At 42.6% G+C, this 15,313-nt stretch overlaps 1 protein-coding gene across 4 annotated transcripts in view; it reads right to left on the bottom strand.

The window, feature by feature from the left end:
* Slc12a1 (solute carrier family 12 member 1) overlaps positions 1–15,313 on the bottom strand; it is a 76,774-nt gene that overhangs the window by 24,496 nt on the left and 36,965 nt on the right. For all 4 annotated transcript variants that reach the window (NR_073053.1, XM_063283138.1, NM_001270617.1 and 1 more), the window contains exons 16-20: positions 12,999–13,098; positions 12,128–12,239; positions 6,676–6,816; positions 3,868–3,974; positions 1,441–1,523 (exon numbers count right to left, since the gene is read on the bottom strand). Coding sequence is in view for 3 of the 4 variants with exons in the window: in XM_063283138.1 (XP_063139208.1) it covers positions 1,441–1,523; positions 3,868–3,974; positions 6,676–6,816; positions 12,128–12,239; positions 12,999–13,098 (543 nt within the window). In the remaining variant the exon portion in view is untranslated. The remainder of the gene's footprint in view (positions 1–1,440; positions 1,524–3,867; positions 3,975–6,675; positions 6,817–12,127; positions 12,240–12,998; positions 13,099–15,313) is intronic.

The following is a 15,313-nucleotide window of genomic DNA, read 5'->3' as shown; positions in this document are numbered from 1 at the left end:
GTCTTCATAGTCTTTTCCCTTTTCTTAGCTTACTATTTTGTGGGTTTTGACATTTTCAGACATACATATCATTGTGTCTTGCTCATATTTGTCCCCCCGACTACTCTCTGCTATCTGACCCTGCCTACTGTTACTGCTCCCCTTTCTACCTCCAAATATACCCGCTTCTGCTTCCATGTCACATATATGTATGCATATGTGTATATATTTAAATCCAGATTTCACATATGAGAGAAAATGAGATTCCTTTCTGCATTCTAGGCCTCTGAGTCATGCCCCAAATGACTGAAATAGTATGAACTTTATAACCCATGTTTGACCATTATACCTTCCTCTGATGGTTTTCATTGGTGACCAACTCTGATCAGCCCTTTTCGGTATGGTAGAAGAAGCTTGGGAAGCCCTTGATAGTCAGTCCCTGCCTCATACTTTCTCCTTTGGTGATCTGCTCTGGCTACACATGTACCCACCCCTTCCCGTTTCTCATCTCAACCTTCCCTCACGTTCACCTTTGGGCAAGAGATGCTTGTTCCCAAGTCTTACTATGCTTCTGTCCCTCTACACACTGCTTACCTAACTCAGACTCATCCCCAAAACTTCAAACCATATTTCTTCGAGGAAGCCTCTATGAGATTAGATGACCCTTCTTTTCCAAAATTTCTCATTCATACATAATGATCGCAGTAATGTCCATTTCCCCACTACAGTGCCAGATTCTTAAGTGTGGAGACCAGGATTATTTATCACCACCACCATCACATCATCTTCATCATCATCACCACCACCACTATCATCATCACTAACATCTTCACCTGCACTCTGTGGGTCATACAACAGGCATCCCAAGGTATCCCCTCATCTCAACATCATTAGAAGATTCCATTAAGAAGTTCAGTTGAAGAGGTGTATTCCTGTTCTCTCCTAACCTTTCAGAAATTCCTCTTACATGCTCTCCTTTCCTCATATACCAAGAGGAGATGTTTAAATTCTAAGACTAAACAACTCTACCAAATTATCTATAGAGAAGAAACAGTTGCGGGCCAGAATGAGTCTTTCTGCCTTAGATTAGTGATTCGCAGGCGCGACACACTGAGATTCATTTCACTCATTCCTAGTCAACTACAAACCAGTTCTTGGTCACCTAAAAGCAAACACATGCTGTGCCCTGGGAAACAGTTTGCAAAGATTAATTTGGCTGCTTTCCTGAAGGTGTTTATTTACCTTCATGCTGGCAAGGTGGTCTTGCAATAAGGAAAACCATTAACTACCCAGAGTTAGTCTACATCTCTGCTTACCAAGGCAAGGGCCACGTGTGTTAGCCATCAGGAAGTATGAATGGAGTGCACACTTTAAATAATCACTTTATTTACACTGAGCGCTGTTCTGATCCAGCCACCTAAAACAATTCACCATCTGCTGAGTAGATGAGGAAATACTTACCTTGTACCTGGAGAACTGGAGAGATGTCAAACCCTTGGCTGATTCTGACTATGACTACACCAATCTCAAAGTCAAAGGCGTCACTGAAAGAGGAAGCAACATTGGAGTGTGGCCAGTGTTTTCTTTAACCCTCACACTTGGGGTAAACATTAAACTGGACTCTAGGAATTTGATATCATGAGGCTATTAAAATTCACTTTAGACTACAGCTGAGAGCCAGTGTCTTTTGTTTTGTTTTGTGTTTTCTTCCTTTGTGCCTTTAAAAAGTAAATTCTATGTAGAGGTAAATTATTCACTCTGAAGCTGATTTGTTCAAATAGTTCCCACCAGCTAGATATTTTCGTTAAGAGATCTCTACATATTTTTAAATAATTAATCTGTTATTAAGTGATCAAAACAATCTGATATATTTAGAATGGAACATTTATAGATTGCAAAATCTTTTGATTATTGCCATCTCCTCTCTGCCACTGGGAAGACATCTTCAGTGATGTCTGACACCAAGCTCATGGCCTAAATTGTCTCTAGTACAACAGTCAGAAAGCAGGGGCAGACAGTTTTCTGAGTTATGGCTGGCCTAGTCTGCATAGTGACTTCCAGGACAGCCAGGCCTATGTAACTGAAGCCCTGTCAACAAACAAATAAAATGTTTCTAGTGTTTCCAAGGAACTTTTGTCATGGACCCTGCACAGGCCCTTAGGAGCAATGCTTCCCTCTGGAAACCCTACAAACTGACAGATGGCTCTGATGCCTTCTCTGCACCAGCCTAAAGGGATTAAAGGATGCAGAAGAGAAGGGAAAGCTGTTTGGTCTATCTCATCTCCTGTAGTACATGTTGTACATCTGAAAGCAGGCCCATTGCTTATTTGTGTTACTAAACATTTGCTTCTGGAAGTTCCCTTGTTCATGCATCAACAGAACTCAAACCCAGAGCCCCCACAGTCAGGCCACCCTCCAGAGCATCATTGTCGTCTGTGATTGGTCACCATAGGCAACAAGCTTCCAATAAGAATTCAACCTGAACTTTCAGGGACTGATATGAAGAAGTTCAGTGTAACATAAATATTCACTCAAAATTCAAAACATAAATTATCTCCACTTAATAAAAGAGGTGAAACATAACTCATAAGTCTATAAAAGCAAAACTTATTTCTATTTAAATTTGATTATGAAACACTAGACCATTGGTTTTACATAAGATAGGGCAGATCGATGGCTTTAAAGGGCATCATAATTCCTAAAACCTATGACTATATTTCCTCACAAGGCAAAAGGTCAAGAGCTTTGAGGTAAGGAGAGTATCTTGCAATAGCTGCCTGGGCCAGATAGAGTGACAAAGGTGTTTTTGAAAATGAAGTTGAGAGACAGAAGATGTTGATCCAATGTGCCCATTGCTGGATTGGAGATGGAGGAAAAAGTGCCACCAGCCACATCCACTAGCGGGAAGCTTTTAGGACTAGAAAGACAAGGTAGGACATTGTGCTAGAGCCTTTTATGGACAATTTAGCCTGGTCCACTTTGATTCAGGCACGGTAAGATAACTCTTAGAGTTCTAACTCATCAAACTGTAAGATAAAACTTTGTTGTTTTAAATACCATCAAAAACCAAGACAGATTCTAAGTAAAAGAAACCATACTTAAGAGTGGTACAGACAATACAAACCCTATATTCAAAGGAGAACAGTAAGACAATATTCAGTTGTAGCACAGCCCAGTATTAGCAATAATAGTGTATCTTACTTGAAGCAACACAATATACCAGGAAAGGGAACACAGAGCAGATGTGTGGTTGCCTTCCTCCTGTCTTCTCTTTTGTGCTAGAATTATTCAGTTTTGTACTAGTGCAAACATGGGTCACCTTAGTTAACATTGAATTTTACTACCAAGAAGACCAATTGTTAGTGTGTTGTAAGAGCCAGAGGCTTCCTCGGTTTGATGTGACTAGGCTCAGTCATCTTGGCCCTTTGAATTGGGTGTTTGAGATGGTGGGGAGGCTGACCGCAGGGATGCTGCATCAATTACTGGACCCTGAGGATGTGTGCAGTCTGAAATTTGCTTAGATTTCTTTCTCCACCTTGTTTGTTGGCAAAATAGCCAAACCCAGATACAAAATGCCATCAAAGAAAATTCCCATCCCCTCTACATGTTCTTTAATCTAGTAAACAGAACGTTTAGCTCAGAACCTTACACACTTGCTCTTCCTTGACTCCAGGATCACCTTACCCCAGCTCCTCTGCTATTCCATCGCCTTCCAGTTTGTACTGGTGGTGTGGGGTTTTCTCCTCCTTTGGTAAAGCATGTCCAGGGTCAGAAGAATGTGTTCTCTGGCAACTGGATCTGATGCAAGGGACCTTTGTGTGTGCAGATTGTATGCAGCCCTGGTTAGCGCATTACAAACAAATGCTCGTCCCCAAAGCCATCACTTACTGTATGATTCCCACGTAATTCTCAAGCTCAGACAAGGGAGCTTTCCTCCAGTTCTTTTTGTATCCAATCACTAGAGTGTTTGGCTTCATTCTCCCCAGGCCTGAGGCCTAAACAGAGGACATAAACACATGAGCCATCCTTACCAGGCCGGCAAAATACTAAGGCAAATGACGAACGATGTCAAAGAGCGCTGGAGTAATGTTCTGAAGAGTCTGAAGATTAGATTACATCTTAATGCACGTCCTTCATGCCCGTACCCAAGCATAAAATAGGAAGATCAGCTTTAAATCATCTCAGTCATAAATGTATTTCCAATGACAGGAATGTAGCCTTGCTAAATTAGCAGTCATTTGCATTACTTCTGACACACTCATTAAAATGGTTCAATAATTTAAAGTCAAGCAAGGGCTGGCTTAACTGTCGACGGGCATGTTATAGCAGTAGTTCACATCCCATTTCCACCTGTGATGTCCACAGTGATGTCCACAATAAAATCCACCTCCATACACGAGGACCACTGAAAACTTTCTCATATTATTTGCTGAGGAATGACTGAGCTGCACGTCAGAAACAAAATGCTTTTGCGTGGCTGTGTCCTTAGCTGTTCAATTTCCTATCAGAAACTTCAGTCATCTTTAGACGACAAGATATGACTTCCAGTTAATCGCATTTAATGTGGCAATATTATTGAGCCTGTCTTAATTGCAAAGTGATGGTTGAGGCACCGGTGGTAGGAGTTTAGAATAGTGTGGAGGAGACAAGAGATACATAAGCAATTGTAACCCATGAATAGATACAACAGTCTTATGGCAGCACCAAGGGAGCCTTGTGCTCCAGCTGATGGCTCACAGCTTCATGGAGAGGTGGCATTTATTCCGAATCTTCAAGTGAAATTAGATATTGAAAAATAAGGAGAGCTGAGCATGAAGAGAGGTCACCTAGGTCATCAATATACTAAAGAAATGACCAGGACCAGCCATTCTAGGGGATGCAGTCATGAGCAGAAGGAGGACATGGGAAAAATCAAGGATTGCTAACATGAGCTTGCCCTTCCGTACATCTGGCATTTGCTTTCTGTGAATCTACATTTTTTTATATTTATTTGTATACTTCTTTACTTGCATTTTCATGACTATTTTACTATCTTAAAAATTCTTTGTCAAATTTACTCATGTTTATGCTGAATTCTAGGTATTGTTATCCCCCTGCTAAAGCCTTTTCCCTAACTGGCCCCTACCAGTTTCGGTGGCCATTGTCATAGCCCACTGAGTTTAAAATGTGGTCACTCGCATGAGCATAAATATATGTGAGGCTGCTAACTGGACACGGCCAACTTTTAGGTGAACACACCACTGAAGAAAATGGCCTCCCTCCTCTGGCACCTGTAAATTGTCCATAGTCCTTCTGTAAGCCCATTGTGTAAGCCCATACACAACGAAATGGTTACAGGTCAGATTTCATACAGGTCCTGTGCAGGTAACCACAGTGGCAGTGAGTTCATGGGTGTGATGCCCACATCATGTCCAGAAGGCACTGTGTGCAGCAGCCCAGACCTCGGCCCCTGAGCCTTCCACTCTCTATCCCCCCTTCCTGTGATGTTCATGATCCTTGGAGGGGGTGACAACCTTGCTAGGGACCAGCACCCCACAGAGATTCATTCTTCGTACTTTAACTAGTGGTGAGTCGCTAACACCTATTACAGAAAGAAGCTTCCCTGATGAAGGCTGGGACCAGCACTAATCTATGGATATAAACATTATGTCATCTTAGTGAAACAGGAAGAGCGGTCTCTCCTTTGGGGTCTATGGCCTTTTTAGCTCCAGGCTCTTGACCAGGTTTGTATTAACAGGCATGAGTTCCCCTTTATAGAATAGGCTTCAGACCCTGGGAGGAAGTGGTTGGTTGTCTCCAGAACAGTCAAGCCACTGGTACCTGAATGGACATATCTCGCCAGCCAGGTTATTGTTAGAGAACTCCCAGAAAGAAGCTGTGACCGCAGAGGCTGATCGGCCGAGTCAGTGCTGTAAAGAGGTTGGCGTGTGGCAAGTTCACAGCCAATTTATCCTGAGTGTCTATTAGCCTCCCGGATGACCACTTACTGCTTCCCTCCATGTCGTTTAACATCCTTGGGGCCATTGGGTAAATATTTTTGAAATACACAGATGCTGCGTTCAGAGAGTCTCTTGAATTGCTTTAAAGATTTTTTTCCCCCTTCAGATGACAGAGGTGAGAACTGAAGAACAATCTTGTGCAGTTACCACAGAAGTAGAAAAGAGAAGGGCAAAGGAAAGAACAGAGGAGGGATAGAAGACTGCAGGCTGCAGCATGTAGCGTAGAGACGAGCACATTTATTTAATGTTCTGGAAATAATCCCCGAGGCTGGCGAGATTTTCCACCCTGGTCCACATGCATTTATTAGTGGAGTCTAGCAGCTGCCTACCCATCATTTGCAAAAGAAAAAAAGAGGAAAAGGTGCCAAGTGGACCATAGCTACCTGCTGTACAAGATGCATGAGTTTGATGTTTTAATAGGATTCGAAAGTTCTCAGCCACCAGAACATTTCAGTGAGTGTGGGGACAGAGTGATGCTGGCCAAAGGAAAACTGATTTTCTGTTTCCAGTGGATCATTGCTGCTTACTGTAACAGCACCTCAGCCTTCGTTCTAGTTCCCCCCAACCCCATCTCCAACCATCTGCCTTGATCTCTTACACTTCCTTGTGAGTGGCCTAACTCTATAGAGCCATTGGTTCTAGGCGCTTTGTCTACCAGGATGCTGTCTTCCACCTCTGTGCTCATTCCCCGCCTTACCTGAAGGAGACTCCGCACACCGTCCCTGAAGCAGTCTGCCGCCACCGCAGCATAAAAAGCCTTGATTTTGTTCTTCATCAGCCAGGCCTGCTTTTTAGCCATGCCACTGTTCATCTCTTTAACACACAGCTTGCGAGGTCCCTGTAGGACACAATGAAATATTGGTTAGAAGCCCCACCATTATACATCGCACTCTTGTTACCAGGTGACAAATAGTAAATGAGCCTCGTTAGATTAGGAGATGGGACAGAGGTGAAAGCACCCCCTTGAATGAGGTTTGCCCAGGACTTTGTTTTGGGAGAGGACCTGTACTGTTCACATGAGTCGCTTTCACCCCCAAGTGTCCAGGGTCATCAACATCCATTAAATAACTGCCTTGTGCAGAATGGAAAGAAAAGGCAAGGGTGTGATAGCACACAGGGAAATATGGGACAGGATCAAAGAGGCTCAGGATAAAGTCACAATCAACCTGCGATTCAACAGTGAGAGCCCTGTTTACAAACCTCAAAGAAGTCTCAGCTAGATCCCAGTTTCAAAAAACAGACAGAGCTCCTGGGACCCAGAGCATTCTAGACTGCAAATTCTGCCCCAGGCCACAGATCCTGACAGTTTTGTAAGTGCCTAAGCACTGCTTTTGGATCGCTAAGAATTCCCTCATACCACTCTTCCTTTGACTTGATACGTTTATGGTTGGGTAAGTTAATGTTTCTTTCTCATTCAGTGAATTTGGTGGGAACAAAAGATCATGTGTTTATGGCATAAGGTTAGTGAGAGAAGCTAAGAGAAAGGGAGGACAGCGTGGTGATGTTAAGGCACCTGATAGTCTCCAGGTTTAACTCTGGAGACCCAGCGTTTACCTAGCAACTCTTCTCCCACAAAGGTCCAAGGTAGCTCTTTTCTTCTCATGTTTTTATTCAGTTCAAAATGTATTTCTAGTTATTGCCTTTATGTCTGGTAGGGCAGATGAAGCACCTACTTTCTTCAGTCCATAGAGAGAGTTGTATTTTGTTTGGATGTCTTAGATTTCATACAAGTCCCTTGAGATCTTGAGAACCTGGAGTGAATGACCCCTAGAGGGTGTGGAGTAGGACTTAAGTATCTGAATTTGTAATAAGCTTCCAGGTGACATAGATGTTATTGGTTCCTCACACTGCATTTAAAATGACAGTCTTAAAGGTCTTTGATGGGAAACAAAGGACTCTGGTATACTCTGGAGTTCATGGGTTATCTCTCAGATCTGAAATCTTATTCTGGACATGGGGATAAACACCTCATTTCCTGCATGGCTATTTTAAGTAAATAAGGTATCTAGTACTAAGCTTGAAAAGTACTAGGTCCTACCTTCACCTGACTTTTATCATTGTAAATGCATGTTTATGATCTCAATAGTCCTCCAGGCTAATTCTACACTGTGTTTGCTCTGGGACATCTGGAGTGAAACTGAACTTCGAGACAGAGTGCTGGATTTAATTGTGCTTCTGGACTGACTCCCTGATACAACGGGCATCCTCTCCTGAGGACAAATATATTTTCCAAATGAGGCAATTGCTTGGTCATCACTGCCAAGCATAATAATTCCTATCCACATGTCATTATTCAGCATTTGAAATGGAATTCATATTAAGAGAGCCTTAGTACACACATATATGTAAAATAAGGATCAATAACATCTATGTTGATTGCACATGGAAATAACATTCTGGGCATATTTGAGTTAAACAAGAGAAATTATTAAAATTAATTTGATCTAACTTTTGTCAATTCAATTGGCAACTAGAAAATTTAAATCATACATGTAGCGCATGTTATATTTCTATTATACAGCAGTCATTGGGATCTGGGACCCTTCCATTTTAGAATTCTGTTTAAATTGGATCACGTTCTCCAGTTTTCTGGATCAGTTTTAGTTTTTCTCCAGTATGTTTTAGAAGTTCCAAATATTACAAAAACAATTGGATTGTCATGTGTTAGTCAAAAAGCAAGAACCTTCAATGACAACAGAAAAGATAGAGGTATCAGGATGGCTATTGAACCAGAAGGCTGGAAACCTCCAGAACATCAGCACGTTTTAAGCTACCGATCTTTCCTTGGGCACTCTAGCCTTCGCCCACTAGAAGAAGAGGAAGGAATATTGTACTGAGGGTCATTTACTGTTGACAAGAACCATCAGACAGAAGAACACCAACAGCTAGAAAGACGGTAGACCATCAGAGTTCTGAGCTACCCTACAATGACTGTAAGCCCCTGGGGAAAGTGGTGCTTATTTAAAGAAATACAGTCTAATGTTAGTATTACAAAAATCTGGATTAAACATTAATTGTGTCAGGGAGATTTATTTTAATGACTGAATTTGCCATACTGAGAACTCATAAAAATATTTCATGCAGAATCTCTTTTTGCTAAAAGGGATTATGATGTCCTTGTAGCATACTTATTAATATGAAACTAGACTGTAATGTAAATGTAAGAAGGTTAAAAACTAACAGGAGGGGAGCCATCCTGGAACATAATTACCAATATTCAAATATGTCACAAAAATGGATTCTACCATCCAATTAATATATTACAGAGACTAACTTCCCAAACATGAACTCATGAATTAATTCTCCAATCTTAACAATAAAACTCCGAGAGATTTGCCCATTTATATACCAACTTATTCTTCCTCATATTGAGAGGTCATGACTTTGCGTTCATTACTTCTGTGTCTGGCAGCTACCAGAAGGCTAATTTCTCCCTTTTTCTGATTTGGCCCATGAGCCATCTTGCCATGATTCCTAGTGCCTATTCATAGATTATTTCATTCTTCCTCTATTTGATCATATTATTATTTTATTAACATTTCTCTGTGTAACAGTTTTGGATGTTCTGGAACTCCCTCTGTAGATCAGGCTGGCCTCAAACTCACAGAGAGATCTGTCTGCATCTGTCTCCCAGATTCTGGAATTCAAGGCATGTGTCACCACAGCTGGGCTTTATTAACATCTTGATAGAGACCCACTGGCATCAAGAACTTAGTGTTCCTCATCTGAAATTTTGAGGCCGAATAAGAAAAAGACAAGAGGAGGGAGGAAGAGGGGGGTGGGGTGCTTCTGTGGCTGAATGAGTTAGGTGAATAGGGGTCTAGCAATTTACTCTCTGGACCTAAGGGTATCTGGGTTTTATTGAAGACCACATAGTTCAGGAATGAAACTAGCAACTATCATAGTCCCACAATAATCATATCAACAACATTATCAATAATAACAAAGAAAGTTAATCCAGCATTCAGTATTTGAAAGACACAAAACAGTGCTTATAAGCAAGTACAATTCTCACAATGACCTTAAAACAGGTGTTTTCTTATTCAGAGAGACTGAATTATGTGTGTAAGGGAATCAACACTAGTAAATGTCAAAACAGTGATTCTGAACTCCACTATTAGTTTCAAAGGCCCAGGGGAAATGCTTCCTCGAGTGGAAAACACAATCTCGGTTCCTTTTCCATTGTCACTACTTAACATTTCCACAAGGCTGGCTTAACCATCATCTGTATACATTGGGGAAAAATTTCCAGTGGTATGCTGCCTCCCCCCGCATTCCTCTCCATCTGTTTTCCGAAAGATGATTGACAACTGAGCCTTGAATCTACAAATGCATCTTCAGCCTAAGGAGTTTATAGGAAGTAACTAACCAGGAAGGCTTTAATTGATGCAATAACTGTTTTCTGTGCCCAAGAGGACTTGAGCACCCGGGAGTAGGACTCATGGGCCTTTCATGGAGACATCAGCACAACAAATGAAGTGTTGTCCAACACATGTGTGAAATGACCAGATTACATGCTTAGGTCCTTGCTTCTCAGGAAAGGTTCTTCTAGGGCACAGTCCTTTTTGCAGTTAAAGACTCAAAGGGTTAATTAAAAGCAGGGTTTCTTATCTCTGTGGAAGATCTTGCCATTATATGACCGTTTATATTTCTCATTCATTTCTCCAGTCCTGAAGATATTTTATTTCTTGCTAAACCAAATTTTCTCTAAATTGCTAGAGAAGAAAAACACCCCAAACTGCTTATTCCATCAAAACCGGTTCCTATATTATATTGGCCAAAATGAAATCCACTAATCCAGGGCACTAAACTTGATAATAAGAGAGAAGGGCTCTTGATAAGTTTTTAATAAATCCTCTGGAGTCACAGTTGGCCATAACTTAACCTGTCAATCTTCTCCACACAGCAGCTCTCTCTCCACCCCCTACTGGATAATTGCATTTAGTTATATTGTTTGGGTTACTGTCATCTAAGCATGGACAGGAAAGAGAGTGTGACCAACTTCCATAGCACTAGGAGATTGCTAAGTTTAAAAAGACATTTGAGTGTTTCTCAGGGTATCGTATAATAAATTAGTCTACCATATCACTGCAGTGTGGACTGGCCTCTGGCCAAAACTTCCTCACACCCATTCCTTGGCGGATACCGGAAGTGTAACTAGTGGTCTTTGATTGTGTCTCAGGGGTCAGGCTGCCTAGGCTTTCTCCTCCTGGCCTAGGCAGAGGCACCCCGAGAGGCCCCCCGACATCCCAATTGGCATTTTCTTGTCAGGACGGCCCAGTCCATGATTTGATTTTCCTGTCTCATTTTCCCAGTAAAAATGGAAACAAGCATTTCTTTGTTTTCTGCCTCTTACGTGCTTGTGGGTCAAGTAAGAAACTGGGAGGATGCTTTGAAGAACAGATAAGTTTTTAGTAACACAAACGTGTGCCGGCAAAGAGACACAGAGAGCACAGGGGCAGAGTGAGAAGAGGGAGGAAGGAGATGAGAAGACACGAAGATGTAGACTAGTATGGGGGATCTAGATGTAATTAATTCTAATTTCAGTGCTTTCTTCCCATTGGAGAATTGGTAAATGATCATGGTTGACTTTTTCACATCTACTTTGAATACCTCCAGTAAGTTATTAGCCCCCAACATGTTCCTTGAGCAAAAGGGAATTAGCTCAATTCTGACTGTTTGTCAAAGGCATAGAAGACTTAGCTTAACTCCCCAGGGAAACTTAGCTCAATTCCCCAGGCACTGCCATCACTATTAACCAGACATTTCATCTGAATTGCACGTGTGATCTTTAAGGCCCTCCTGCCTGCTCCCTTCTCATTGGCTTCCGTGGACTTAGTGCTCCGGTCTGAGTCTATCAACCCGGATGCTTTCCTTTTATGGAGGAGCCGGTTCAGTTCTTCTTGACTCAAAGACCATCATTTGGGAATATTTATCGCTTCTAGTTGGTCTCTGGAGAAACCAGAAATACATGTCATCTATCCATTTTCATTCACGATTATGTGTTTTGTGTTTTGCTTTTGTTTGCTTGTTTGTTCCAGTCCTGAATCAAGGAGGTGAGCGCTTGTCCAAGCTGCCTCTCCTCTTTCCTGTTGCTATATCCACAGGAAGAAAGACAAGGCACTCCTTTTGGATGAAGTGACTCTTACCACGAAGACTTCGCAGCAGATACAGAGGCCACTATTCTTCGTAAAGGCATGGGTTATGTCCAGGAGAGCAGGTCTTGTCATGGGTCCTCCTGTTAAGACAATGCACTGGGGTCTGAAAGCAAAGAAGACACAAGAATTGGCCAGCGCAGAAAGCATGTGAGCCCAGAACCCCTCGAAGGAAATAAGAGGCATAGAAAACCCGGAGAACTGGAACGCTCCTTCCTTAATTATATCTTGAATTTCCCACCAAAATTCTTGAGTTATCTTGACTCTACATCCTGTCATCCTAGTATTTTTTCATTTCATTAATCACAGCAAAAGTATGAAGTAGGAAAAGGATAGTCTTGGGTTCCCCTGTCTTCCTTTTGTGGCCAGTAGGTCATCCCAAATCTCCCTCTCTCATCAATATTTTCATTTTCTTCCTTGCTAGCCCATGTTGTGAGGCGCCATCCATAATAATATATAACTAATGAAGATCTAAGATTATGACTTCTCTTCGGGGAATTCGTTAAATCATGAAGCCTCAGATTGGCAGGTGATAGCCAATAATTAAGATGCACAAAGGCCTGGGGGATGCCCCCCTGGAGTCACATCCTTCAGGCCTTTCTGTCTGTAGTCCTGGAAAAGCACACAGCAGCTTGCGGAGCTGTGGCTCCCAGTGTGCAGAGCTCAGAACAGAAGGAAAAGCACGTTCATTTCTGTTCTAGGTAACAGTGTGGGTTATAACCAAGAAAGCAGGCCTTCTGCGGTTGTGAAACGTGAATGTTTGAAATGTGCCCACAGAACTTGCAGATTCTCTGATGTATGTGATTCCTCAAAAGGAAACCCACTTGTGATGTGGAACACCACGGGACCCCAAAAGCCGGTTTACCTGAAGTTTTTCACATGGTCTTCCACTGTGGTTAATTCCAGAGCATTGTCTAAAGCGCTCACGTAGGACAGAGCCTGTGTGGAGGAGCCCCAGTTCACATCTGCGGACAAAGGAGGAAATGGTACTCCCCCAAATTGACCTTATTTTCTGTATGCGCTGAATAATTTTTAATAAGCCATTCTCTCCTGCAAATTTTCTTGCCTATGTAAGCAGTGCTGAGAATCCAAGTTAGATTAAATACAGCACAGTGTTTCCTGGAAAGAACGTTGCTTCCTCCCACAAGCGCTCATGTGAATCCTACACTCCCATGAACACCCATGCGAATCTTTAGGCGCGAGGCTTCCTTCCAGCCAGGATCACACTGTAAATCTGAAGCCCCAGAAACTTTGCTTAGTAAGAAAGGCCACGCGATGATGACCAGGTAGGCAGAGAGTTCAAGGCCTTCACAAATTCTTAAATTGAAAACAAAAGAGGAATTTCTGTATGCAGGAGTAGTGCGCACACAGAAGTATATTTATATTTTTAGTGGCAGAGCTGACCAGCTTGGGAATTCTTACTTGTTAGGCTCTTCGGGAAGCGTCTTAGTCTAGCCTGCCAGGAACCAACCTTCAAAAGAGGGAGCTCAGCACTCTACCCTGACTCAAAAACAAGAAGTTAAAAAAATTAACGGACTCTAAGTTCTATGGTAAGAATTGCCAGAGATGAGCTGACAGACGGACTTCGATGACGTCTTTCAGTGCTTGTTCTGCAGGGTGAGGACAGCGAGTGCTTCCTCTGGATTGGACAGAGTGATATGAAGTGTCCGTTATGTGCCAGACAGGCAAGCTTCAGGACATCCATTGTTTTATTTTATTATTGTTGTGCGTGAGTCTGAGTGGGCACACATATCACAGCACAGACATGCCACAATGTATGTATGTCACAGCACACGCATGCCACAGCACACACATGTAACAGCACATGCATGTTACATGCATGTCACAGCACATGCCTGGGGGAAGGGTGAGAGGTCAAGATTTAGGAATGGGTTTTCTCCTTCTAAAATAGGCTCAAATGATTGAACTCAAGTCATCAAGCTTATGTGGCATAATTTACTTCACCTACTGAACTAAATTGCTGGCCTGACATTGTTTTGGGGCTAAAACCCATTAGTCAATTCAATATTCATATGTAAAAGAACAAACCTCACTTAAACACCTTACACTGGTCCATATGGTAGATAATAGACCTTAATCAATTACCAAAGCACCAAAAGTTCTAAATATTTGTGGTCTTGGGTTGAGGGAAAAATGCCTCAGATCTCTCTCTCTCTCTCTCTCTCTCTCTCTCTCTCTCTCTCTCTCTCTGTCTGTGTCTCTCTGTCTCTGTCTCTGTCTGTCTCTCTGTCTCTGTCTCTGTCTCTCTCTCTCTCTCTCTCTCTCTCTCTCTCTCTCTCTCACACACACACACACACCAAATGAAAAAGATAGAAAAAAAGAAAGATCAATTCGTTTTGATAAAAGTTAAGAACTTGTATTAATAAAAACAATCAGGGAAACAAAGATAGACGTCACAGGCCTGGGGAAAATGGAAAGTACACACTGTGAGGGGAGCCAGGGTACACTAGGAAGCCCACCACTGAGTTAGAAAGCAACAGCAGCAGCAGCAGCAGCAGCAGCAGCAGCAGCAGCAGCAGCAGCAGCAGCAGCAGCAGCAGCAGCAACAAGCTAGGCTTAGTTTTAAGCAGCTGCTCAGCAAGGTATATGAATGGCAAGTAAGATTCTCAGTGTCGTCAGTCACTGGGAACATGCAAATTGGGCAACTGAAGTGGATCCAGATGTAGGTGTAGGTGTAGGTGTAGATCCAGATCTAGCCTAGGCACACAGGTGTCTGAGGAGACGATTGGAGAAATCCTACACCTTGATTGTGATGGTTACAGGACTGCATAAGTTTGCTAAAACTTAGGGCTGCACATCAGAACGGGGTGGGGTTTTCCCAGCTGTGAATTGTGCCTGTGGTTAACAATAAGCACAGCGATAATGAGAAGCAACAGTAGAGTCTCTCTAAGGGTGTTATCACCTCTGCCTGGCTGGCAGAGTAGTGTCAGGGACACAAGGGTGGACCTGGGTTTCTGGACGCTGAATTCTGGTCCCTGGACATTTCTAGCTGTAGTCTCCTTCCTCCTGGGTCCCGAAGCTAAGAGCTGCAGTTCAGGCCTCAGGGTCCACAGTACCCAGATTCTTTCTTACTGTTTGGTTGGTTGGCTATCTTTCCAGGACAACTCATGGACCTTCTCCTTGGTCTTCAAGAGCTCTACGTGAAGGCCATGCATGCAT

The sequence above is a fragment of the Rattus norvegicus genome, chromosome 3 (assembly GCF_036323735.1).
Source record: "Rattus norvegicus strain BN/NHsdMcwi chromosome 3, GRCr8, whole genome shotgun sequence".
In the NCBI taxonomy this organism is placed as follows: domain Eukaryota; kingdom Metazoa; phylum Chordata; class Mammalia; order Rodentia; family Muridae; genus Rattus; species Rattus norvegicus.
Note: the sequence above shows the minus strand (reverse complement) of the source record. Positions and strands in the feature narration are given on the sequence as shown.